This window comes from Urtica dioica, chromosome 8 (assembly GCF_054948205.1).
Source record: "Urtica dioica subsp. dioica isolate 48M chromosome 8, U.dioica_male_clone48M_v1_H2, whole genome shotgun sequence".
NCBI classification, from domain to species: Eukaryota; Viridiplantae; Streptophyta; class Magnoliopsida; order Rosales; family Urticaceae; genus Urtica; species Urtica dioica.
Genome location: NC_142763.1, coordinates 2,219,922 through 2,246,218, shown reverse-complemented (window position 1 = coordinate 2,246,218; position 26,297 = coordinate 2,219,922). Strand labels below are relative to the sequence as shown.

The 26,297-nt window shown below is 36.2% G+C and overlaps 4 protein-coding genes and 1 long non-coding RNA gene across 11 annotated transcripts; 1 reads left to right on the top strand and 4 right to left on the bottom strand.

Moving 5' to 3' along the window:
* The first annotated feature begins 197 nt into the window (after positions 1-197).
* LOC149387163 (nicotinamidase 1-like) lies at positions 198-1,868 on the top strand. Its single transcript, XM_089623853.1, has 5 exons — positions 198-528; positions 769-952; positions 1,031-1,164; positions 1,242-1,427; positions 1,539-1,868. Exons 1-5 carry the CDS (start codon positions 388-390, stop codon positions 1,629-1,631), a joined length of 738 nt encoding a protein of 245 aa, XP_089479979.1. The 5' UTR covers positions 198-387; the 3' UTR covers positions 1,632-1,868.
* A 396-nt stretch (positions 1,869-2,264) lies between these two features.
* EX1 (UvrB/UvrC domain protein (DUF3506)) lies at positions 2,265-6,959 on the bottom strand. Of its 3 annotated transcripts, none has more exons than XM_089623849.1 (12): positions 6,450-6,959; positions 6,220-6,336; positions 6,081-6,146; positions 5,543-5,649; positions 5,151-5,232; positions 3,883-4,653; positions 3,675-3,798; positions 3,426-3,595; positions 3,179-3,253; positions 2,992-3,084; positions 2,734-2,882; positions 2,265-2,681 (listed from the first exon to the last, which is right to left on the bottom strand). In XM_089623849.1, the coding sequence occupies exons 1-11, from the start codon at positions 6,834-6,836 to the stop codon at positions 2,790-2,792; spliced, it is 2,085 nt and encodes a 694-aa protein (XP_089479975.1). In that variant the 5' UTR covers positions 6,837-6,959; the 3' UTR covers positions 2,265-2,681; positions 2,734-2,789. The 3 variants fall into 3 exon arrangements, with proteins under 3 accessions (XP_089479975.1, XP_089479973.1, XP_089479974.1); XM_089623847.1 differs by having other exon boundaries at positions 2,265-2,664; XM_089623848.1 differs by having other exon boundaries at positions 2,265-2,664; positions 2,738-2,882.
* A 929-nt stretch (positions 6,960-7,888) lies between these two features.
* Positions 7,889-15,673, bottom strand: LOC149387161 (uncharacterized). Its single transcript, XM_089623851.1, has 4 exons — positions 14,911-15,673; positions 12,525-12,785; positions 10,746-11,485; positions 7,889-9,042 (listed from the first exon to the last, which is right to left on the bottom strand). Exons 2-4 carry the CDS (start codon positions 12,748-12,750, stop codon positions 8,107-8,109), a joined length of 1,902 nt encoding a protein of 633 aa, XP_089479977.1. The 5' UTR covers positions 12,751-12,785; positions 14,911-15,673; the 3' UTR covers positions 7,889-8,106.
* A 2,982-nt stretch (positions 15,674-18,655) lies between these two features.
* LOC149387160 (uncharacterized) lies at positions 18,656-20,633 on the bottom strand. 5 transcript variants are annotated; one of them, XR_016300757.1, is made up of 5 exons: positions 20,502-20,633; positions 20,363-20,428; positions 19,907-20,059; positions 19,720-19,784; positions 18,656-19,099 (listed from the first exon to the last, which is right to left on the bottom strand). It is a non-coding gene; the product is annotated as an uncharacterized LOC149387160 (long non-coding RNA). The 5 variants fall into 5 exon arrangements; XR_016300756.1 differs by having other exon boundaries at positions 19,743-19,784; XR_016300758.1 differs by lacking the exon at positions 19,720-19,784.
* Positions 20,634-23,472: 2,839 nt separating this feature from the next.
* Positions 23,473-25,531, bottom strand: LOC149387159 (uncharacterized). The gene is made up of 2 exons (XM_089621676.1): positions 24,436-25,531; positions 23,473-24,112 (listed from the first exon to the last, which is right to left on the bottom strand). The coding sequence occupies exons 1-2, from the start codon at positions 25,529-25,531 to the stop codon at positions 24,078-24,080; spliced, it is 1,131 nt and encodes a 376-aa protein (XP_089477802.1). The 3' UTR covers positions 23,473-24,077.
* Positions 25,532-26,297: the final 766 nt, after the last annotated feature.

Genomic DNA, 26,297 nt, shown 5'->3' with positions numbered 1-26,297 from the left:
ATTTTACAACATTATTTATCGATATTTTCGTGTTTTATCACAATTTTCATCGATCACCGCAATTTTCGTCAAATTTTTTTTCAAATTTTCACATTATTTTCGTCGATCAATATTCGAATTTTTTTCATCATCGACACACTATTTGCCGTCCGCGTTTCAAACCTATGGCTAGTAATAGTCCACAAAAGTCACACACGACACTCTTATTTGCGTATAAGACTTTTCGCCTTTGGAATCTTTATCACCATGATAAGAGTCGACAGTAGTGACATGATGATCAGAAATTATCTTCACCGCTTTTGAACAATAATTTGTCTCATCTTTGAATTCCCATCATTCTGGTTTAGCTTTTTCTTCTTTATCCTTTTTTTTCGGGTTCACTGAAGTATGGGGTTTCAAACTATCGATGTGTTGAGGAATGAGATTCCCCTTGAGCAAGAGACGGTGAATCTGTGTGAAGATACTGTGACAGGTCTTGTTCTTGTGGACATCATCAATGGTTTCTGCACTGTTGGTGCTGGGAATCTGGTCATCTTCTAACTCAACTCATCATCATATTATCAGAATTCACGGAACTAGATCATACATACTTTGTCCTTTGTTATATCAGATGTGAAAATTGTACTGCAGGATCATGTATTTTTGTTTTTAAAGAGTAGTTTTCTGATTGGTTTTTCGTACTTCGAGCTAAATTGAAAAGGGTCATCAAAGATACATGCTTTATGTTTGATTTTTAACAAATTTGGAAACATTTTGCTTGTTTTTCAGGCTCCTAGAGAAGCCAATAGCCAGATATCTGGTATGATCAATGAGTCGGAAGCGATAGCGAGAAGATTCAGCGATAAAAACTGGCCGATCATGGCGTTCATTGATTCTCACCACCCAAACAAGCCTGAAGAACCTTATCCACCTCACTGTATTGCAGGCACAGAAGAGTCGAATTTGGTACCGGGTAGGTATACACATATGATGATCATGTATACACATTTCTCTCTTCCAAGTTTTGCTGATGAATCATTTCTTTGTTCAGCTCTAAGATGGTTAGAGGAAGAACCAAACGTGACAATCAGACGCAAGGAGTGCTTTGATGGGTATTTGGGTTCAATCGAATCTGATGGTTCAAACGTCTTCGTCGACTGGGTCAAGAACCATCACATCAAAACAGTAAGCACAGTCTCACTCGTTCAAGCTATTATACCATTCCGATCACACATTTTTTGAGCTCATTTCTGTATGTGAAGTTATTGGTTGTTGGAGTATGTACGGACATATGTGTACTGGACTTCGTTTGCTCAACGATATCAGCAAGAAACAGAGGGTTTCTGAGGCCTCTGGAGAAAGTGGTGGTCTATTCTCGCGCTTGTGCCACTTTTGATGTCCCTCTTGAGGTTGCTAAGAGCACAAAAGGTGGTTTGGCTCATCCACAGGTAAAGCTTTCTTTTTTTATGATCAAACTAGATAAGACATTTGTTAGTACTACTAATCTGATGTGTATGAATATGTTAAAAATAGAGCTTAACCCCAAATCTGTGCCTCAGGAGTTCATGCACCACGTAGGTTTGTATATGATGAAGGAAAGAGGTGCCAAAATAGCATGCCAAGTCACCTTCACTGAAGCTGGAAAACCATGAACCGTTTTGCTTCAGCTGATTATGAATCCTTCTAAAAGTTTTTATGCATACAAATAAATAATTTGGAAGTTTCAGTTTTTTTTTTCATCAAGTCAGAAGCCAGTATGTTGTCTGTCAAAATTAATAAATAAAAAAAAATGTCGTGGAGACCGTGAGAGAGTGGCTTTTCCTATCTCGAAGCATGTAACCTTACGTACCCAAACAGTCAATTTCAAGTTTTGAAATTTTAAGCCGTAAGTAGAATGTGTGGAATACTATGAATACCCGTTTTAGCTTAAGAGATCATAGCCGTAACTAATGAAATTCGTAAAGTGGACGAGTTTATCTGACGTTTTTTACCCAGGTAAATTGCTTGTATGTGGTAAATACTTCTAGAAAAAATTATGCAAAATAATCATTTAAAACTTAACAAAATAACCAAGTCGTCAAAATATTTTTTTGACACGACTAAATTTTTTGCGACGTTGTATATAAACAACTTAACAGTTTCTTAAGTTGCACATCTTTATAAATTTTAACTATTTCACCGATCTATTAATTTCAATTGGTTAATTAGCTACAACAAATATATATATCTTATTTATATATTTGCTAACTTAGTCTAATTTGCTAAAAAAAAAAAATTAATTTTAGGCTATTTTGCTACTCAATAAATTGTAAACTAATTTCAAATAGCTATTTATATAATATTTTAAGTCAGCTATAGTAAAGAAATACAAGGGTTGTGGCTCTTTATAAAAGCCGGAACATGGGCAACTCTTCAGTTGTATCCAAGAACGGACCAACACGGAAAAAGAGCTATTTATATACAGATACCTTAAGCTCATTGAAGAGTTTTGAATACTCTCATCAATTTGAGCGTATGATAGAGTTCAAATAATTTTGAAGTTTATTACTGGAATATGATTAATAACTTGACCATGTATCAAAGTTTACCAAATACATCTGTGACCAGTCATCGAAATCAGAAGTCTTGATCTTCAAACTGATTAACTTGAGCATATGATGTTAAGAGAAATAAATATCCTCTAAGCTGCAAAACAAGAAACACTGCCTCACAAAACTGGTTTTTATACTCTTGTTAGAGGATGCACATACATACCTACACGAATGAAAAAAACAAGTCGAGTCTCTGAGCCGTTTATGTACACCGAGATTTCATTCTTGAAGCCTCAGCCGATTGAAGAATACTAGAAAGTGGAGCTCGGGGGCCCAATACACGAACCCAACAACAGGTCCACCTTTTATGTACTGCAAATTTCCAAAAATATAATACACCTTTGGTTATATGAATCTAACCTCAATTGTTAAAACAATGTCTTTAAGAGTAGTAGATAAGAAGCAGAGTTGAAGAAAAAACCTTTCCATCCAAGATAACAAGTTCACCATCAACCCATCGAGGATTGCGAAACCCGGGACCAGCAAGTCTTCCTTGTCCTTTGTATCTACCAATCTAGGTAGACAAAACAGACGATAATGACACGATCTTACAGAGAATAATAGAAAGGAAAAAATAAATATATATATATATATATATATAGGCATACCACTCCAAATTCTTCTGGAATAATCCCTCTATGAGGAAGTTGGTACCTTTTACCAACTTTTGCCCGGAAAGCAACCTGCACGAACCAGATGGTACAAAAAATATTCAGATTTTTCAGTCTTCCAATTCACATTAAAGTAAAAACATTAACCTGTGAAAGATCAATAATTAATTAAACCATTTTTTTCTTTTAAAAATTAGCTGTAATTTTTCCATAGGCTCTTTCATATTAGCTCGTGAATTTCTACCTGGCCGGCTGGTATATAAGGATCCCCAATAACTTTCAAGGCTTCTACGTATTCATAGAACTCGAGATTAGAAGGCTCTGTTGTCCCACTGTCATCTTTCCATTGACCGAATTTTCGCTGCAGATGAATTACTTCAGATGCGTAGAGCCCATGAGTCCCAATATACAACCCTGATAGAATAAATCGTTATTCTATATATCATGTGTAACAAAGAATCGAGAGGATAAAAGGATGCACAGAATAAACAACCATTCAGAGGATCAGAAGAATTCGGTGACCTAATGCGGTTGAAAGTTGTTGAACCAGAGAGTGGTTGATAGTTTTGAGCCCGACTCAGTGAGTGACTTATCAACTCCCCGACATCTTTAAGCACCTGAATAGTTAAATGTAAATCACTAAAGAAAAAAGTTTGCCATCATAATAAATGCCTGTAAATTCAGTGAACGTGTAAGCTCACCTTCAGTGGTACTTTTTCTTTTTTACCGATAAACTTAGTGAGATCATACATAACATGGTCAATGCTACGCCGGCCTTTAAGAGATTTTTTATCCATCAAAGCTTGCTCCTTGTCATGGGAATCATGTTGGCTTGCATCTTTCTCGATGGAGAATGCAAAGGACAACCTTCCATTCTTTTCTAGCTTAGCGGGTACTCGATTCACATTTTTTGTGGGCAACCCAGAAGACATTTTCTGCATGAGGCCGCCAACTACCACCTTAAATGCAATTTCACTTAGCTCTTTATCCTCGGCAATTTTACTTTGCTCTTTGCTCTCGACAATTTCCGGACCAACATCCAATTCAATCAGATCACTCTCTCCGTCACTTTCACTCTCCCTCTCACCCTCACTCTCACTCTCATCTTCATCGTCTATTTCTAAATTGTCTATATCATCATCCTGTTCTTCGTCGTCTTCCTCTATAATTTGCTCAATAACTTTGGATATTAGGTCCTTGTCTACCTTCTCGGGGGCGGTCACTTTCATAACCTTGACCTTTACACCAGGAATCACATCTTTCAATATATTCTGGAAACTCGAGAACCCTTTGGCTGGATCAGAATCATCTGTATCACTATCATCTTCGTCGTCCGCATCTTCGTTAATAGCAACAAGTAGATCAGTTTTGTCATCAATTGAATCCAAAGGGTTCGATATTAACTTAAAATCCGGCGCTTCAGAGGAAACTGATATATCTTGAACAGTGCTTCCCCGTTTTAAGTAAACAGCCTGAAAACCATGACATTTCCCTAAGATAATATAAAGCATGCTATTTGTCACAATTAATGATCACTAGGTATCAAAACATGTTAGAAAAATATAATACACAACGCTGCACTAGAAAGAATGCAACACGCACATTAACAAGCACACGTTCATCTATGTTCTGAGCTAGCAATAAATCAATCAAAAGCGTCTTCATTATGAGAGGAACCACACTTTAATGCGATAGAAATGGTGTGCCACACGTTTATCTTAAGATAAATAATTTTCTTCACTTTGGCAAAGGTTTGCAATACATCAGCAATGTAACAAACAAGAGAGGAATTTCGGAAATAATTTCAATATTTATAAGTGACACCCTTTGCGAAGATTTTAATTCAAACTTAAGATCAGAAGTCTGAGATTTACTGGGAAAAAAAGTGTGCCATCATATACAAAATACTTCAAGCTGTGGATTCGAGTCCAGTAAAAAGTTATACATGAGATTGTGCGTAAAAAAATACCTTTTGTTTGTATTCACCCTTCTTATTCACTGTTAAGAAGATCTCAAATAGGGGATTACCAGATGCAGCAGTAGAAAGTTGCCTGGAAATACATGTAGATAAGAAGTTGAACGAATCTGAGTTGAACTGATATCCATCAACGAAATCAAAGCATTATTAAACACAGCACAAAATGGAACTATAATAGTAAATTAAATGATAGCTACTGTAACCTGAAACTCACAGTGATCCGCTACATAATTCGATGTTTTAGGTTCACATAAACCTCGCCTTATACATTATAAAATTAATGATAACAATCACGCAACTATACATTATAAGATAAATAAAAATAATGTCTATGGGAACTCTCTTTTTTAAAAGCACAAAAAAAGGACTAACTTAAAACATACCTAGGGCTATAACTTCTTGCCACATATCTCCCATGCTCTGCAGTTATTCGAATTATTAAACCATGAGGCTCGCCAATATCTTTAGAAATACCAGACCACCATCCAATCTGGAAGCAATAATCAGGAGAAAAATTGTAAACCTGTGCTATCTTATATGATACCAACTAAAACCCTAGATAAATGCAAAGATCTTCTCGGTACTATACCAAATCGAAACTTCTACAGCCAGAGGAAAAACAGTACTATGGAACGCCACATTACTAAACCATAATAGGATGAAGCAAACTAGCAACTGATATAGGGACATTAATCGTAAAAACATGATTAAACAAAAACTTGAAATTCACGGAACAGAAAGATCCAATTGAGGATGATCTGATATACCGAAACGACGTATCCTATGAATGAGAGAATTATATGCTAGAGAGCTAGAACCATAAAAGGAGAACATGCGCAAGTACAAATATACAAGTTGTTAATAATAACTAAACATTAAATTTCATAATAATAATAAAGGTTTGATTTTATGAGTACTCACCAATCCAGCACCAGCATTGTCTCTTATAAAAGCCGCATCCTTGTACTTCTCTTCCTCCACAGCTCTCTACAAAACACACACACAAACTCCGACCTGAACAATTGGCCACAGACAAAGAGTGAAAGTTCAGTTCTTTTACCTGTAATCTATACATAACTCTGCCAACCACATCGTTCGATGCCGCGGCAGCAATAGCCACTTTGAGCCTCGCAGCGTCTTCGAACTCCTCGGACTGAACTGCGTGGTACAGCTGAGTCTGTAACTCGAAAGAAAAGCAGGCAAATTGAATCATTAACTCATCGCATCGAGAGAAAGAGCAGTGCTTTAATGAGAACGAATTAAAATCGAAGCAGAGAGAGAGAGAGATGCCTTTAAGAGAGAGACCAATCGCTCTTGCTCTTCGACCTCGGCGAAATGCCGGGACCAGCGCTCCCAGTCCCAATCGGGATCGTCGCCGCGGGGCGTCAGAGCGGAATCGGCGGCGGAAGGACTGTTGGGGAGCGAATTGAGGAAGCGCTTGACGGCGGTTCGGAAGGCATCACCGATGACCTCTTCCCATCGCCACGGGGACGAGGAATCGGACGGAGACGATGAAGAGGAAGAAGACGAGCTCTGACACCTGCAAACGTTGGCGGAGTAATCGGAAACCCTAGACGAAGGAGATGAGAAGGAGTGGGACAAAGCTTGGCGTCTGATTGGAGGGGAATGGGCAGGGAAGGCTAGCTTGTGAGGAGTCGGAGCTGAAATGGACGTCATTGATGAGCTTCAAGAGCTTGAAACTGAGCATGGGCGAGATAGAGAGAAGAGCGAGAGAGGGTTTGAGTTGTGGTGTGAGATGTTTTGGGAGAAGTGACGGACAGAATTGAGAATTTGGGATAAGGACGGTTATACACTGTTGCAACAAAAGCCCGAATAGTATGGATTTTTTTTTTTTTTTTACAGTAGGAAAAACAATTATTTTTACCTTAATTCTAAAAAAAAGGTAAGTGGGTAAAATTATATTTGAGGGTCTAAGATTTCTTAAGGAATATAGAGATACGTCTTTTAAAATTTAATAATTTCTTTTTTTTCAATTTATATACAATGTTTTTTATCACGTTAATTTATAATGGAAAAATTGTACAAAATAGTCATTTGAAACTTATTGATTAGCAAAATAACCAAGGTTTCAACTTTTCAACAAAATAGTCAAATTTACGTTTTCAAAATTTTTTTGACAGCCAAGATTAATTTTTTTTTACGATTATTATAAATAATTTATCACTTTCACAAATATTAATCTTGAGTTCAAATTTTTTTTTTAAAACAAACTTGCTGCACATTTTGGTTATTTCATTCAATTAAGACAAACCTTGACTATTTTGCAAATTCATAATTTTAAATTGGCTATTTAACTACATCATCCATTTAAAATATACTAAATAGTATATATCTTTTGTCGAAATAATTGTCTAATTGAAATATTCGAATTCGTAGTAAATTTATTGAAAATAAAAATCCGCATTATGAATTATGTATTTTTTAAAAAATTGTATGAGAAGAGATGATAGATATTTATATAATTTTTTTAATAAATATTTATATAATTTATTAAGACTGTGATTATTAATGAAAATATGATGAAAATTGCTTTGTATCTAAATTTATGAATTTATATGTGGGTGATTTTATGACTTTATATGTTATGTAACATAAATTAATTTTAAACACACAGTTTTGGATGTAAAACATGAAAATCACATTAGAATCCAAACCAAACCTTTGACAGAGAAGAAAATAAAATCACGGTTTATACGAAATTTCGGGTAAAGCAACAGAGTATTAGAATCAAATGTAAATAATATCGCAGAATAGAAATTACATGAGCTTAATTTGAAACGAGTTTCGAAATGAAGTACGAACGGGATTAAAAAGACTAGATATATATAGTATAAAAACAGCATAAGATCATTCAAACAAACAAGGAATATATAATTTGAGAAGAAATCCGAATTAAAAGTTTATTGGAGAATTAAACAAGAAATAATCACCAAGGTTTTTTAAATTTCAAAGGAAGCATGTGGGCGAGATACTTCCCCTTCAGCTCCGACGCCAGTTTTATGAACTCCTTTGAAAGATCAGACGTCTTGGGACTCTCAATCGTGTACGTGTCCATCGCCTGGTAGCTTTCCTTGCACTTCTTCAACTTGATTTCTAGGGCTTCAATCTCCTGAGCCAGCTTTATGCACTTCTCGCGATGACATTTGATCGCGCTGTTACCGATAAAAGCGCGGATCACGAACTTTTTCAGCAGACGTCTATATATTTCGAGGGAGAAGTCGTCCCATATTCTTTCAAGGCCGTACAAGTAGAAAAACCACTGCCTGATATCGTCCCAAGTAACGTCTTCGAACTTGGTTCTACACATTCTGTCGACGACAACGCACAGCAACGAGGCTAACACGCTCTTCATTTCCCGCGTAAGGTCCGAGTCTGACATGTCGATTTTGACATCGCTGTGAAGCAACGTCCTTAAGATTGGAGCGAGTGTCTTGGGGACCAAGTAACCTTCGACATCTTGTACTTTCTGTCTTAAGTACTTGTCTTCCAATATCATACCTTCTTCCATCACATTCCATTTTAGCTCGTTTTTGAACTGTTTGAACTTACTTTCGTCCATGTGGAAAAGTTGTTGAATTCCATTGATGTCTTCAATTGGTCCTTTGAAGTCTATGAGCTCGGAGTTCAAATTTCGATAATAACAATTCCTGTTTATAACACTAGCTTTTAATTCAGCGTCAAAGTTAAGAGGATTGATCAAGCGTTGGACTTCCACTTCTGTCAATTTATTTATTATGTCTCTCATTGTCAAGTTCTGATCATGATCTGATTCTGGGATTGATTCTATGCCAAAATCCCATCGATCTTCTCCCAAAGCCTCCAACCGAACTTCTTTCGTACCTCCCTTCAACAACTTCATAATCTGATCACAAATAATGTCACTTCATATGAGAAATACTTTATTTACAAATTTAACAGTACATGGGAAATTGAACCTTTTGAAGTATATGAAGTATAATGTCACTTCATATAAGAAATACTTTATTTATTATTATATTTTTTTTTATATGAGTTTCAAATCATATTACCTATAAGACTTTAGTACAAATTAAAAAAAATAAATAAATAAATAAAAAAACACTTCTCTTGTGAAATATATTACATTAATGAAGATAGAATTTGATTGCCGTGTTATCAACCCAACAAAGTATCGAGGATGCTAGATAGAATGATTGAAGCAGCTAAGAAAATATTAAAAATAATAAATAAGCTAAGAAATTGCCATCCTAAGAAGTTTATCATAAAGTTCACAAATTAACTACTAATAGATATGGGTCTACCACCAAATATTCTCTTTGAATCGGTCAATAAAAAATTAAACTTTTTGTTTGACTATACAGTTTGATATATATGGGAACTTGAGAAACAAAATAGGTCTATATTAACTCACATTTGAAAACTAAGTTTCATATTAGATACTTTAGAAATATCAAACTTCTAAGTAGGTAAAACGCCTAAAATACCATAATTTAAATATGAAACTAACCTAACTCTCACAACTCATTACCTTCTCTCATTTCTTCATTTCTTCTCGCATTTCTCTATATGATAAACTAGGATTTTAACTATTGTTGAAGATCTTAAAGTTTTCTTTAACATGGGTAAAAACTGTTTTTAATTAAGTAAAAACATGGAGCCTGGTTCTCAAGTTTCGCATGTATATCATTTAAACTCACTTTTATGTTTTTCACACTGAACTTTCTTGTATCTTTTAAGCAATGAAAATTTATAACTAATTAAGGAAAAATATAAAACAATACACTAAATAAAGATTTAATCCATAAGAATAAATTCACTTATCTATTTGAGCAATATATATATATTTGTATTGATATATTTGATTTTGAAAATTACATTAAACCTTTTATTATGCATAAACGGGGAATAAATTTGTTGTTTTTTTAATCTAACTAAAGAGATTTGTAATTGACTAAAATTGTTCAAACTTAAAAATTTTATTTTTTTCATACGTTTCGAATTTTTTTTAATTTCTAACTATTCAGCTGACGTGCCACATGATTTATACTATTTTTTATTAATTAGTTATTTATAATATTTAATTATTAGGATCTCGGTTATATATATATATATATATATATATATATATATATATATATATATATATCGTCACATTTTTTTGCCAAGCACATAGGTCAAAAAAATTAAAAGTGCAGTTAATAGTTGGTAATAATTGTTAATATGTTTCTGCTTTAGTTAATAATCGATTATAATTGTCAATAGGTTTCCGGATCCAGAAACATATTTACAGTTATTATCGACTATTAACTGCGATGTTGATATTTATTTATCTCCCTCATGGCTAGAAATATAACGGAGAGAGAGTATTTAAGTATAGATAAATTATTTTTATTTAATTTATTTTAACAAAGAATGAGAGAAAAAAAATAAGGATCTATTTTATTGCATCATGGATTGGTTAATTACTAAATATTATTAAAACGTTACTATTTCACGATTCAAAGGTTAGTAAGCTAGAATCAAATGCTATTGATTTGAGAATGTGTGTGATTATACATATAGACATACACATACACATACACATACCTGGAAGAGAAGGCAGTGGATGTGAGCAATATATTTGCAATCCCGACAGTAATAAACACGAAACTGCGGATCTCTTTCCTCTTCACACGCGTCGCAATAGTGTTCATCGGAATCAGCTTCTCCGAGGATGGAAGCATCGACGAGGGTAAGAGGATGAATGTGGTACTCGTAGTCGACAAGGACCGGCAAAGGCCCACATAGAAAGTGGAGATCAAAAGAACACCCCATTTCCATGCACCGAAACACCATAGATTTCGTTCGAACGACTTCCTCCACAACCGAGTCATCGTCGTACGACGTTTTGCAGGCCTCGCAGCGAATATCGTTGGCCTTTTCAAGAAGAGAAAGAGAGTGGTCGTGGCTCCGACACTCGACGGTAGCCGAGTCGTACGTATCGCATTCGGTGCACATAGCGAATCCGCCGCACCCGCTCTCGCAACACCCGTACACGAGCACGCAGTCTTTTCTGTGACACGTGTCACATTTCCGGGGTTTGGTGACGCGCAGAGAAAGAGCGTGGCGCGGCGGGTGGAGCGGATGGTGGTCGATCCTCCGGCGCAGGCGGTCCCCACAGGCTTTGTGGATGAAGCTACAGCAGACATGGCAGCGATATGCTACGCCGTCGGTGCGTGGCGACAAACACGCGAAGCACCGTCGACCCTCGGATTCACCGAAGCTTGTTAGAGCCATTGGGATTCGATCGTGGCATGCGAACCGGACGATACAGGGGTCGTCTTTGTCTATTCGCGTGGCGCACCAAGCCGGAAACAAAATTTAAGGAAATGTCCGATATAAGAAGAGCTTGACATAATTTTTATTTATTTTAAAAAATGCGCTAGTTCAGTCGTAAACATCATATGAAATGAGGATATCGGTTCAAGTAAAAAAAAAAAAAAAAAACAACAATAAATGCTACAATGGTATTGTTTATATGCAAATACAGTCAATCCTAAACAATCAAAGCAGAGGTTTATTAACATTATGTATGTAGTTTCAAAGTGAGAGTTAAATATATGGTCTATACATCTAAATTCTAGCCTAGCTATCAATAATTTTAAAAATAACTCAAATTAAGACATGATACACGTAATGAGATAATTATGTACGAGGGAAGCTACATTTTTTATTATAGTAATTTGAAATTCAATTTTATTTGAGGATAGTAATTGAAATACACAGCAATGAGTAAAAAAAAAAAAGGGTGTAGATAGTCTATCTTCGAGTTTGAATTAATGAAAAATGGTACGAAGTAGCCTATTCGAGTTTCAAACTATGACTTTTGCAAAATAGTCATAGTTTCATTAGGTATAGCAAAATAGCCAATTGAGAGCATTATGATTTTTAATCCTGTCTCGATTAATTTTAATCCAGTCTTCATAAAGCTTACATTCTGTCTTTATAATTCGTTGGGATTAAATTTAATCCAGCCTAGATTAATCTTACTTTGGCTAGCTTGCTTATAATTGGCAAACTATGACTATTTTATAAAAGGTTAAGTTTTATTTGGCTATATAGCCGCTTGACCTTTGAATTGAAGGTGTAGAGTTTTGAGTTTTTCAATTATTCCGTTTCTACTTTATTAGGGGACATCGTGAATATTTACTTAGTCATTTTTTTTTCGTTTTTTATTTTGCAGTTAATTCCAGGATAAAATTGACTAACGTAATAAATTTCTAATAAATCAAAAGCTATTAAGATAAATAAATGAAATTAGGAGGAGTTTTATAAAATAAAAACACATAAAGAACTAAAAAGGAAAACAAAATGTTTGGAGCGCACCTTTGTCGTCGTCGCTGTGCAGAGGGGTCGGGAGCGGGACCGCGCCACACGCGCCGTGCATGCGGAAACCATCGGGGCAGAGCTGACACGTGTAAGTGTGGTATTGGCCGTCGGCGGCGGAGAAAAGCTGGTCGCAGTAATCGCAAGTGTTTGTGCTGGTGTCGGCTGAGGATGTGAGGGAGAGAGTGAGTGGGTGATCAGGATGGTGGAGAGGGTGAGCCGCCATGTGTTGTGGAAACTCCGCGCATTTCAAGTGGATGCCTTCATACATATACAGCGGGCAATTCGCCCGCGGGCATGAGTAAAAAGTTTCGCTTTCAGCTTTTATCCAACCATTGCATATGGTGCACCTTGCAACAAACCTTAACCATTGTGACTGGAACGGATCCAAATCATGCTCATGGCTGAAATGCTTCATAACTCGAGAGACACCTCTCTCCATTATTTATGCAACTATATATCAAAGTTTCTTTCTTTCTTTGTTCTTTTATATATGTTTGTTAATCAAGACAAATATAACCAACAATGGCATATATTATACATATATATAGCTAGTATTCAAGGAATTCTTCTATGACACTCTTTATATAAGATTATTCCAAAAGTATATATGAGTATCTAGTAATATTATTTTTCTTATTATCCAATTTAAGTCATTCATTCCAAAAATATAACAACAAATGTCATAAAGAAATTATATTCAATGATAAAATATCCTGATTTTTTTTAATAATAGTTATTGTCATTTTTTTTTTAATAAATAGCTCATAATGAGGAAAACAGTTCCAAATTATTTATCGACATCTTTTCACTTTTGTAACAAAAGTCTCTAGTTTTTAATTCATAATGTCACAAATATATTTTTTGTCATCTAATATAAATTAAATTATTAGAGCAATTAGGTTAATAGTCCAATAGCCCACTCTTCTTTTTTTTTTTTTTTAAACTCAAAATTTTATTTCATTAATAAAATAGTTTATCAGGTCAAAATAAATTATTAGATTAATTAATTTAGTTAATTTAATTTACTTCCACCTGGTGAGCTATTTTTTTAATAAAATAAAATTTTAACTAAAATCTTAAAAAAAAAACTAAAAAATTACTATTTGCAACAAATTCTTCTCAAATTATTTGTGGTTTTTATGGTCCTTAAATTGTACAAAATAGCCGTTTGAAACTTATTGATTAGCAAAATAGTCAAGGTTTCAACTTTTCAGCAAAGTAACCAAATTTACGTTTTCAAAATATTTTTGACAGTCATGATTAATTTTTTTTACGATTATTATAAGCAATTTATTACTTTCAAAAAATTAATCTTGGGTTAAAAAAAAATTTAAACCAATTTGCTGTGCATTTTGGCTATTTCACTCAATTAAGACAAAACCTTGACTATTTTGTAAATTTATAACTTTAAATTGGCTATTTGGCTAAATCACCCTTAATTTTTTTTAGGCAGCTTTAATAGATTATCATTATTCCATGTTTAAAGTTTCACGTAAAGGATAACTTCAATATATTGCATATATATGCTTTCCCTTTTGCTTTAATCAATTAAGACAAAACCTTGACTATTTTGTAAATTTATAACTTTAAATTGGCTATTTGGCTAAATCACCCTTAATTTTTTTTAGGCAGCTTTAATAGATTATCATTATTCCATGTTTAAAGTTTCACGTAAAGGATAACTTCAATATATTGCATATATATGCTTTCCCTTTTGCTTTAATCAATTAAGACAAAACCTTGACTATTTTGTAAATTTATAACTTTAAATTGGCTATTTGGCTAAATCACCCTTAATTTTTTTTAGGCAGCTGTAATAGATTATCATTATTCCATGTTTAAAGTTTCACGTAAAGGATAACTTCAATATATTGCATATATATGCTTTCCCTTTTGCTTTAATCAATTAAGACAAAACCTTGACTATTTTGTAAATTTATAACTTTAAATTGGCTATTTGGCTAAATCACCCTTAATTTTTTTTAGGCAGCTTTAATAGATTATCATTATTCCATGTTTAAAGTTTCACGTAAAGGATAACTTCAATATATTGCATATATATGCTTTCCCTTTTGCTTTAAATGTTGTAAGGATGAAGAATCACATACATTCTGCTATAGCTCTTATGATTAAAGAAAGAGATGTATAAATTTTGCTTTTACTTTATTTTCAGGAACGGAGAGTGTAACTATTGTGTCTTTGTTCAATTAAATTATATATAAATCTTAATTTTATTAGTCTTGAATTTCGACTAAAAAAAGACATAAACCTTAATTTTATTTAAAAATTATTATTAATCTTTATCTCATCATTTTCATAAGTAAAAAACGACACATCAAGAGCAAAAACGATTAGTTCTCGAAACCACCTCCTTGAAACTAACCTTCTCGAGAGCCACTTTTTTTAGAGCTACCCTATCGAAGCCAACTCCTTGAAACTGCTTAGCAGAACACAACGGCTCGCCCTACTCGGCCGCTTAGCGGCTCTCCTCCCCAGGCTGTCTAGCCACCCAATACTTTCCGTTGGACCTCCCAAAGCTTATATATACCAACTCATCCATCAAAATGACATATGATACGAACCACGCCGACAAGTTGTTGCGAAAATCTCGCACATGCAAGTACACGTGGTCGCAATAGTAATAAATCGTAAGAACGAGTCGATCCCTCGACGATTAGCTAAATAAGGAATCTAATAATCACAAGCTAATATAGAACTAAAGATAAGTGATGGAATTGTTGTCACAAAAATTCATTAACAAGTCACAAAATTAAACAAATAAATGTCACGAAATTTCTAATGGATGAAAGGAAGGACTATGGTTCACTGGTTCACGACACGACTTGGATTTGCATAACTAAGAAAAGAAACAAGCTATTGAGTTTCACACATTTTACTACTCATACTCACTTCAATAATATTGATAAATCTCTCTCAAGCATCTAACAACCTAAACCGATAATGGAATTTCATCTCTCGATCTCAACTCCTAACAAGCACGGCTAGCATTAAAATCAAGAGTATTCACACAAGTCTAAAACAGCCTAGCTATGTCTAGCCTAGGAATGTATTCTAGTAACCCAAAACAAAAGCACAACAACCTATTCTTTCTCAAGCATTAGAGTTGAACATAAACCAAGCATGAGTTCATGACATTCATACAAGCACTAAGCAAAGTTTTGGATTAAGTAAAAGTGATGAGAAAATCAACAACTTAGCAATTCTAATGCAATGAATCCTACATCGTTATGAACCCGCTACACCATAGGCCTCTATGAGATTAGTTCATATCGATGACTATGACAATAGTAATACACAAAGATGAACACAAGAACAATAAACCAAAAGACATCATATACTTGACTTAAAAAGAGTAAGAGATAGAGAATAGAACAGTGTTTAAGTTTGTAGCAACGGTAGAACTCAGAAACTCAATCCTTTTCTTCAAATTTGAGCCACAAAGTATGAACAAAAGTGTGAAAATTTTTGGAAAAAAGAAGAAAATAGAAAATGAAAAGATGTTCTTGATAGATTCCACAATGTCTCCCCCCTTGCATGACTTCTTCTGAAAGCATTTGTCTTTTTAAGGCTGAAGGGACTTGTTTTCAGAGCAATCTAGCCTTCCAATCGCATCCAATGGCTGAAAATTACTTTAAAAATTGATGAGAACAAAGTCTGACAGGAGGACCGCGCATTAGCAGAGCCAACCCGTCCACACGTGCCTGGAACGGAACCAAATCATGCTCATGGCAGAAATGCTTCATAACTTGAGTGACACCTCTCTCCATTATTTATACTACTATATATCAAAGTTTCTTTCTTTCTTTGTTCTTTTATGTTTTTTAATCGAGACAAATATAACAAACAATGGCATATATATTATACATATATATATATATATATATATATAGTTAGTATTCAAGGAATTCTTCTATGACACTCTTTATATAAGATTATTCCAAAAGTATATATGAGTATTTAGTAATATTATTTTTCTTATTATTTAAGTCATTTATTCCAAAAATATAACAACAAATGTCATAAAAAAATTATATTCAATGATAAAATATCCTGATTTTTTCTAATAATAGTTATTGTCATTTTTTTAATAAATAGCTCATAATGAGAAAAACAGTTCCAAATTATTCATCGACTTCTTTTCGCTTTTGTAACAAAAGTCTCTCTCGTTTTTAAGTCATAATGACACAAATATCTTTTTTGTCATCTAATATAAATTAAATTATTAGGACAATTAGGTTAATAGTCCAATAGTCCACTCTTCTTTTTAAAAAAAAAACTCAAAATTTGATTTCATTATTAAAATAGTTTATTAGGTCAAAATTAATTATTAGATTAATTAATTTAGTTAATTTATTTTACTTCGACCTGGTGAGCTATTTTTTTAATAAAATAAAATTTTAACTAAAATCTTAAAAAAAAACTAAAAAATTACTATTTGCAACAAATTATTCTCAAATTATTTGTCGTTTTTATGGTCCTTAAATTGTATAAAATAACCATTTGAAACTTATTGATTAGCAAAATAGCTAAGGTTTCAACTTTTCAGCAAAATAGCCAAATTTACGTTTTAAAAAAAAAAATAAAATTTGAAACCAACTTGCTACACATTTTGTTTATTTCACTCAATTAAGACAAAATCTTGATTATTTTGTAAATTCGTAACTTTAGTAGATTATCCTTATTCCATGTTTAAAGTTTCACGCAAAGGATAACTTCAATATATTGCATATATATGCTTTCCCTTTTGCTTTAAATTTGGTAAGGACGAAGAATCACATACATTCTGCTATAGCTCTTATGATTAAAGAAACAGATGTAGCTCACTTTATAAATTTTGCTCTTACTTTATTTTCAGGGACGGAGAGTGTAACTATTGTGTCTTTGTTCAATTAAATTATATATAAATCTTAATTTTATTAGTCTTAAATTTCGACTAAAAAAAAAAGACATATATCTTAATTTTATTTAAAAATGATTATTAATCTTTATCTTATATCATCATTTTCATAAGTAAAAAACGACACATCAAGAGTAAAAATGACTAGTTCTCGAAACCACATCCTTGAAATTAACCTTCTCGAGAGCCATGTTTTTTAGAGTTACCCTATCGAAGCCAACTCCTTGAAACTGCTTAGCAGAATACAACGGCTCGCCCTACTCGGCCGCTTAGTGGCTCTCATCTCTAGGTTGTCTAGCCACCCAATACTTTCCGTTGGACCTCCCAAAGCTTATATATATACCCACTCAACCATCAAATTGACATATGATACGAACCACACCGACAAGTGACGAAACTCGTGGTTCACATAGTTTTCAAGATTATAAAGAAGCAAAAACCTTGGTATAAGAAAGACGCAACAAACGGTAGTTGAAGCTCGTTTGATAAGTTATTGTTAAATGTCACGGAAAACTCCGATAAGTTTGAAACGGCTCTTGAAGAACCCAAAAGAGCACACTCTTATTTTCTTAATTCATAATTGAATATCTTTTTATTAATCTGAAAGACTATTTGTAGGCATGAAACAACCCTTCATGCTAGGCATACGCTTAACAAAGAGCCTCATTTTAGACATAAATACACACCGAACACACACTAATTAACATACTAAACACTCATAACCACCACACAAAATTCGTCAATCCACTTCTGAGTGATAATTAAAAAACTACAAAGAAAGTGCACCAATCACATTTAATAACCATTTGCCTCCATCAATGCATACGAATGTCCATGCATCTTGTTTGTTTATTCTAGAACCTTAATTATAGAGATAGGCTATCTTCAATATGATTACTTTTAATTTTGGGCCAGAATGTGTCAATTTTGTAAATTCAACTCATTTGTAGATGAGTAATTAAGCTAAATGGCCCCCCGAAAATAAGCAATTTTTTTTTTAGTCTACATTTAGTTAATTAATGATAAATAGCCATTGGGATTTATTTACAGTCAAAATGGGACAAAATTGCCCTTTGTTATTTCCGCCCATTTTGTGATCACGGTTATTAAATGTCATCAGCTCAAATATTTGATCATTAATGATGGCGAAAATTGAGGAAAGTCATTATAACCGTATTCATTCACACGCTATTTAATACTCTTCAGGAAAAAAAAAAAAAAAAAAAGAGGATTTGGCCGCCATCAATGGCCGAGCCCGAGCACCCCCCTCCTCTCTCTCATCGTCATCGTCTCCTTCATCTCCTTCTCATATCTTCTTTTTCATTCCTTGCGCGCCATCAATGGTCGAGACCGAGCACCACCCGCGCGTGTTACAGCCGAGAAAACGAGGACAGCCACGAGCCGCCGAGGATGCCGGACCGAGAGGAGACACCGGGAAATGACGCAGAGAGCACCGGAGAGTTGATTTCACAGCCATAAATGGTTCTGACCGTGCGTGCGTGTGAAATGGTTCTCCCCGCCTCCAAGCTCCGCGAGAGGCAGCACCTCCTTCAGGCCGCCGCCACCACTAATAATCACGACCACCACCACGTCACCACCGCCGTCAAAGCGTCACTTCGTCCTCCTCTCCGCGATCTGCGTCCAAGGTCTCGATCTGCGACACCGCGAAGAACAGTTTTTTTTGTTGTTCATAGAAAACATATTTACAGCATATTCGTGTAAATAAAAAGCATATTTACAGTATATTCATTGTAAATACAAAACATATTTACAGTATATTCGTGCAGATAAAAACTGGAAAAAATTTTGTAAATATTTTGAATGTTCTAAAATATTTTGGCGGCCAACTACGATCATGAATATCGTAATTAATTGTAATATTTGAATTGTTTTCCAGAATAAAAACAATAAATGAGGAATATTTTGCAGATTGAATATTATATTTTGCCACAAAAATAGAAATTGATTGCCTAAGGTCAATCGGTACCTATAACTACTTTCCTAATCGGTTTCCTTAAAAAAAAAATTTAAAAAAAAACAGCCTTATTTATTTAATTCGAAATTTGAAAAAAAAAGCTGCCTAATTAATTCAATCTACCGAATTAAATAAAGGCAAAAATGTAAACCTAATTTATTTAATAAGCTGTCACGTAAGCAATATGGCTATTTACAGGGAATTAATGAAAAGTTGGCTAAAAATAAATTGTTACACATTCCGTGGCTTAAGCCGCCAATTATTTGTTAAATAAATAGCCCATATAATTTCGCATGTACCATAAATCTCTATTTACTTCTACCTCTCCTTCACCACCGTGGCTCTCGACGAACTTGACATGGAACTTCGAGTCGTCAACAACGGCGAAGAGCGGCGACAAAAAGAGGTGCGTCGGAGAAGAGTTAATTTAACTTACTATTTCAATTAATTTAATTTACTATATAATTAAATAAATTTACTGCCGACCTAATGTGTTGGTTGTGGTTGCGCGAGAAATGCATAAGAGAAGAATTGGCATCCGATTGAGTTAATTTAAGGATAAATGACACCATTGCCCCCTAAACTTCTACGCATGTAGCGGGATGCCCTTTGACTGAATTTTGCGGACAAATATTTATCCTAAACAGTACTATGGAATGCCACATTAGTAAACCATAATAGGATGAAGCAAACTAGCAACTGATATAGGGACATTAATCGTAAAAGCATGATTAAACAAAAACTTGAAACTCACGAAACAGAAAGATCCAATTGAGGATGATCTGATATACCGAAACGACGTATCCTATGAATGAGAGAATTATATGCTAGAGAGCTAGAACCATAAAAGGAGAACATGCACTAGTACAAATATACAAGTAGTTAATAATAACTAAACATTAAATTTCATAAAAATAAAGGTTTGATTTTATGAGTACTCACCAATCCAGCACCAGCATTGTCTCTTATGAAAGCCGCATCCTTGTACTTCTCTTCCTCCACAGCTCTCTACAAAACACACACACAAACTCCGACCTGAACAATTGGCCACAGACAAAGAGTGAAAGTTCAGTTCTTTTACCTGTAATCTATACATAACTCTGCCAACCACATCGTTCGATGCCGCGGCAGCAATAGCCACTTTGAGCCTCGCAGCGTCTTCGAACTCCTCGGACTGAACTGCGTGGTACAGCTGAATCTGTAACTCGAAAGAAAAGCAGGCAAATTGAATCATTAACTCATCGCATCGAGAGAAAGAGCAGTGCTTTAATGAGAACGAATTAAAATCGAAGCAGAGAGAGAGAGAGAGAGATGCCTTTAAGAGAGAGACCAATCGCTCTTGCTCTTCGACCTCGGCGAAATGCCGGGACCAGCGCTCCCAGTCCCAATCGGGATCGTCGCCGCGGGGCGTCAGAGCGGAATCGGCGGCGGAAGGACTGTTGGGGAGCGAATTGAGGAAGCGCTTGACGGCGGTTCGGAAGGCATCACCGATGACCTCTTCCCATCGCCACGGGGACGAGGAATCGGACGGAGACGATGAAGAGGAAGAAGACGAGCTCTGTGTTGGAATTCAGAGTTTTGGGTTTTCTGAATGAGAGGTTCGAGAGAAAGATAACAAGAGAAAAAAATAAATCTCTGTAGTATTGAGTTTGTCGAAAAGCCAACATAATGATACAGTCTGAACTTGCTTTTATAAAAGCGATACAGAAAAGAACAATAACAAAACGACACCGTTACAACTAAAAGAAAACAAAACGACATAAAACAGAGCACACATATCACTCTCTCAATACGCCCCCTCAAGATGGAACGTATATGTTCTTCAGTGACATCTTGGACATGAGCGTGTGCAGAGCCGGAGACGCCAAAGGCTTGGTGAACATATCTGCGATTTGGAACGCAGAACGAATCGGCAACAGCTTGAAAACGCCTGATCGGAGATGATCTCGAACAAAGTGACAGTCGACCTCAATGTGTTTCGTTCGCTCGTGAAACGCCGGGTTATTCGCGATGTGAATCGCAGCCTGGTTATCACAGAACAATGTAGCCACTGGTGTAGAAACGACCTCAAAATCCTTCAAGAGTTGTTGAAGCCAAAGTATCTCCGCAGTGGCTGCACCAAGAGACCAGTGAGTCTCCGATGAAGACACAAAACCCAGTCACCGATCGCCGAGAGTCAACACAGTTACCCCAATCTGCATCTGAGAACGCTCGGAGTTGTAAGGACGATGAAGATGCATAATGTAGGCCTAATCCTGGGTGACCCTTAAGGTAACGAAGGAGATGATGCGCTGCTGCTAAGTGAGGCGTGCGCGGCGATGCCACAAACTGGCTGAGACGGTGGACAGCGAACATGATGTCCGGTCGCGTGATGGTTAAGTAGAGTAATCTACCAACCAAACTCCGATAAGCAGTTGGCTCGGGTAGTGGTTCACCATCACTGTCATTCAATAGCAGCTTTGGATCCATTGGGGTTTTTGCTGCCTTGCACTCCAAGAAATCACACTCTGCCAGTGTATTGAGCGCATAATGCCTCTGAGAGACATGAATCCCACCTTTGCTCCTTGCTATTTCCAGGCCGAGAAAGTACTTCAGTGCTCCTAGGTCCTTTAGCTTGAACTTGGTGTGAAGCATCTCTTTTACCTCCTGAATAACTGTGAGTGATGGTCCAGCTATGACAATGTCATCTACATATAATAAAACAGCAACAAACATGTCAGTTTTTCCTTTGATAAATAATGAATAATCAGACTTTGATTGTCGAAAACCAAAGCCGTGAAGGACTTCAGTGAACTTAATATTCCACTGTCTGGATGCCTGTTTTAATCCATATATGGATTTGTGCAACCTGCAAACCAACTTGACCCCATTATTATCAACTTGTTTCTCACAACCAAGAGGGATGTCCATATAAACCTCCTCATATAAATCGCCGTTCAGGAATGCATTATTAATGTCAAGTTGTGCTAAATGCCACTTCTGTGAAGAAGCTAAGGCAAGTAACATCTTGACAGTAACCATCTTTGCTACCGGCGAGAAAGTATCAATGTAATCCACACCTTCCTTTTGGTTATATCCCTTAGCTACAAGACGGGCTTTTCGTCTGGCTAATTGACCATCCGAATGAAATTTGTTTTTATACAGCCATCTACAACCTATAGCCTTTTTACCCAGAGGCAATGGCACAATGGACCATGTGTGATTGGCTTTCATTGCATCTAGCTCTTCTTTCATAGCCAATTGCCAGTCTTTAGACATAGCAGCCTGATAATAGTACGTGGGCTCATAGTGCGAAGATACACTAAGAACAAAGTGTCTGTGAGTGTTTGATAGCAAATCATATCCCAACACCTGTGAGATATGGTGAGGGGAAGTGAATTTACTGTCACTCTCGGAGACAGTCAGATTGCAATGATAGTCTTGAAGGTAAGTAGGAGGTTTTTGTGGTCTTGTGGATTTTCTAGTAGTGACATGAGGATGATGCTCTTGGGTTTGGATATCTGGTGAAGGTTGGTCAGAGGTATTGTTGGCAAGATCAGGTTCTGGGGCATTGTTTGTATTGTCAGCAGTGTCACAGGAATTGATGGTAGGTACATTCACAACTTTGTTTGTAGTAGGGATTGCACTATGGTAATCAGTGTGATCATCATAATGTACATCATGCGAGATATTTGGTAAAACATGGTTGGGAAAAGGATCAGGTGAAACATTTTTATCTGCTAAACCTGCAAAAGGAAAAAATAATTCATGGAAAACAACATCTCTAGAAACAAAGATGTCATATGACGTTAGATCAAGGAGCTTATATCCTTTAATTCCTGGTGGATAACCAATGAAAGCACATTTGCGTGCACGTGGTTGGAATTTGTCCCTGTTTGCCTTGAGTGTGGACGCAAAAGCTAAGCATCCAAAAGATCTCAGCCCTTTGTAGTTAACCTGTTTGTTATACAACACTGTATATGGAGCCTTGTTATGCAAAACAGGTGTGGGTATACGATTGATCAAAAAACAGGCAGTAAGAACACAATCACTCCAAAATCTAATGGGTAGAGAGGATTGAAAAAAAAGAGATCGAGCAACATTCAACAAATGTTGATGTTTACGTTCTACCACCGAATTTTGCTGAGGCGTATCCACACATGAGAATTGATGTATGATCCCTTTCTTGCCAAAATAGTCAGAGAAGACTAATTCTTTGGCATTGTCAGACCTGAAGCTTTTTATGGTTGTAGATAATTGATTTTCAATAGTCGCACAAAATTTTGGTATGATATCGTGTACATCAGACTTTTGTTTGAGCAAGAACAACCAAGTGTATCGACTATGATCATCAACCAAAGTAAGAAAATATCTATGATTGCAGTGAGAGACAGTATGAAAAGGTCCCCAAATATCACAGTGAATCAAGTCTAAAACAGATTTTGATATATGATGTGAATCAGGAAACAAGAGTCTATGCTGTTTTGCAAGAGGACAAATGTCACAAGGACACTGATTATTAGCAGCACTAAAATTAAGAGTATTTTTGAGAGAATCAAGTCTAGCCTTAGAGGGGTGGCCGAGCCTGGTATGCCAAACAGAAGCTGAGACAGAGTTTATAGACGCTGTTGAAATAACATCAGTTCCTTCATGTAGCACGTACAGGCCTTCAACTTGATTACCCTTCCCAATCATCTTCTTCTTCTTCGTATCCTGTATCACAAAATTCATATCCGTAAAACTGATAACAGTGTTTGGCATTGCTGTTAATGCACTGACAGACAAAAGATTGTATTTAAAACTAGGTACAAAGAAGGTGTTAGTCAAGACTAGGTCAGAGTTAATTTTCACATCACCAAGAAAATTCACAGGTATCGTGGTACGGTTAGGGAGAGTCACTATGGCGTTGGAAACTTTCTTAAGGCGCAAGAAACGAGAACTTTGGTTACAGATATGCCTCGAGGCCCCTGAGTCTAATATCCAACCCCTATCGAGGTTAGTACAAGACTTCAAGGTCTCAACAAAGCAACAATAACCTGTCTCACTGGTTGTCAGATTGACTTCAGCGGTGGTGGTTTGGTTGCCTGACTTCCCGGCTGCCACAAGTCTGTTGGACAATTCGTCGATCAGTTGGTGCAGTTGTGCCGGTGTAAGGTTTTCTGATCGAGTAGTCGATTGCTCTCCACTGGCCTGAGTCAGATTGGCTTGAGTCTTGAGCTTGGGGTTGTATCCAGGGGGATAGCCATGAATCTTGTAGCACTTATCGATTGTATGACCAGGGATCTTGCAATGTGTGCAATAGGGACGATCCTTCTTCTGCGTTTTCTTCTGAGTAGACTCTTCTTTGACTGCCATTGCCAGAGTATTGTTGTTGACGCTGTCAGATTGAGAGGATTCAGTTCCCACCATCCTATGTTGTTCTTCTTGATCCATGAGGGAGAACACCTTGTTGATTGGCGGAATAGGGTCCATTAGCAGCACTTGACCTCTGGTTGTGGCGTAAGAATCGTTGAGTCCCATCAAGAAGATCATGACATAGACATTGTCATTGAAATTCGCCAATTTCTTTGAGGCACCACATTTGCAGTCTCCACAAGTGCACACAGGCTTCGAATTCTGGAATTCTTCCCACAAGGCTTTAACTCTGGTGTAATGAGCACCTATCGACCTCTGATCTTGAGTTAGGTTGACCAGATCGCGGAGGATATGGAAGATTCGCGGTCCATTGCGTCTTTGGAAGCGTTCTTTGAGGTCGTTCCACACAATCTGCGCCGAATCTCCGAATTGGATGCTTGCCGCGATTTCTTTGGTCACTGCGTTGATGATCCATCCGACGACGATGTTATTGCTTCTCTTCCAAGCATTGGACGCGTAAACATCCTCGTCTGGTGGCTTGATCACCGATCCATCGACGAAGTCAAGTTTATTCTTCACGGAAAGCGCCATTAGCATCGACCTACTCCAAGATGAGTAGTTATCGCCGGTGAGGAGCTGAGACACGAGTACCGATCCAGGATTGTCGCTGTGATGAATGTAGTACGGACTCATTGGATCCTCGAATTGAGATCTTTGAGTCGAATTTCCTACAACCAGCAGATCCGAGTCTTTCGTAGTCTTCGATTGAGGTTCCATGGCGGTGAAGAAGAAGATGACGGTGCTAGGTTAGGGAAGGATGATCGAGGGAATGAGCAGCGGAAATTTATCGCTCTGATACCATGTTGGAATTCAGAGTTTTGGGTTTTCTGAATGAGAGGTTCGAGAGAAAGATAACAAGAGAAAAAAATAAATCTCTGTAGTATTGAGTTTGTCGAAAAGCCAACATAATGATACAGTCTGAACTTGCTTTTATAAAAGCGATACAGAAAAGAACAATAACAAAACGACACCGTTACAACTAAAAGAAAACAAAACGACATAAAACAGAGCACACATATCACTCTCTCAATACTCTGACACCTGCAAACGTTGGCGGAGTAATCGGAAACCCTAGACGAAGGAGATGAGAAGGAGTGGGACGAAGCTTGGCGTCTGATTGGAGGGGAATGGGCAGGGAAGGCTAGCTTGTGAGGAGTCGGAGCTGAAATGGACGTCATTGATGAGCTTGAAGAGCTTGAAACTGAGCATGGGCGAGATAGAGAGAAGAGCGAGAGAGGGTTTGAGTTGTGGTGTGAGATGTTTTGGGAGAAGTGACGGACAGAATTGAGAATTTGGGATAAGGACGGTTATACACTGTTGCAACAAAAGCCCGAATAGTATGGATTTTTTTTTTTTTTTTTACAGTAGGAAAAACAATTATTTTTACCTTAATTCTAAAAAAAAGGTAAGTGGGTAAAATTATATTTGAGGGTCTAAGATTTCTTAAGGAATATAGAGATACGTCTTTTAAAATTTAATAATT

Bases quoted from the DNA above. Each gene is read 5' to 3' on its own strand.
- LOC149387159 (XM_089621676.1), bottom strand. From the start codon at position 25,531: ATGGAACCTCAATCGAAGACTACGAAAGACTCGGATCTGCTGGTTGTA. The intron at 24,113-24,435 runs GTTATTGTTGCT...TTTGTGATACAG, and splicing joins TCTGACAACCAGTGAGACAG to GATACGAAGAAGAAGAAGAT.
- EX1 (XM_089623849.1), bottom strand. From the start codon at position 6,836: ATGACGTCCATTTCAGCTCCGACTCCTCACAAGCTAGCCTTCCCTGCC. The intron at 5,233-5,542 runs GTATGTTTTAAG...ATGTATTTCCAG, and splicing joins GCAAGAAGTTATAGCCCTAG to GCAACTTTCTACTGCTGCAT. The intron at 3,085-3,178 runs GTATGCCTATAT...TTGTCTACCTAG, and splicing joins TTCCAGAAGAATTTGGAGTG to ATTGGTAGATACAAAGGACA.
- LOC149387161 (XM_089623851.1), bottom strand. From the start codon at position 12,750: ATGGCGGCTCACCCTCTCCACCATCCTGATCACCCACTCACTCTCTCC. The intron at 11,486-12,524 runs GTGCGCTCCAAA...CCACGCGAATAG, and splicing joins GCACAGCGACGACGACAAAG to ACAAAGACGACCCCTGTATC. The intron at 9,043-10,745 runs GTATGTGTATGT...ATTTGTGATCAG, and splicing joins TCCACTGCCTTCTCTTCCAG to ATTATGAAGTTGTTGAAGGG.
- LOC149387163 (XM_089623853.1), top strand. From the start codon at position 388: ATGGGGTTTCAAACTATCGATGTGTTGAGGAATGAGATTCCCCTTGAG. The intron at 1,165-1,241 runs GTAAGCACAGTC...CTGTATGTGAAG, and splicing joins AGAACCATCACATCAAAACA to TTATTGGTTGTTGGAGTATG. The intron at 1,428-1,538 runs GTAAAGCTTTCT...TCTGTGCCTCAG, and splicing joins GTGGTTTGGCTCATCCACAG to GAGTTCATGCACCACGTAGG.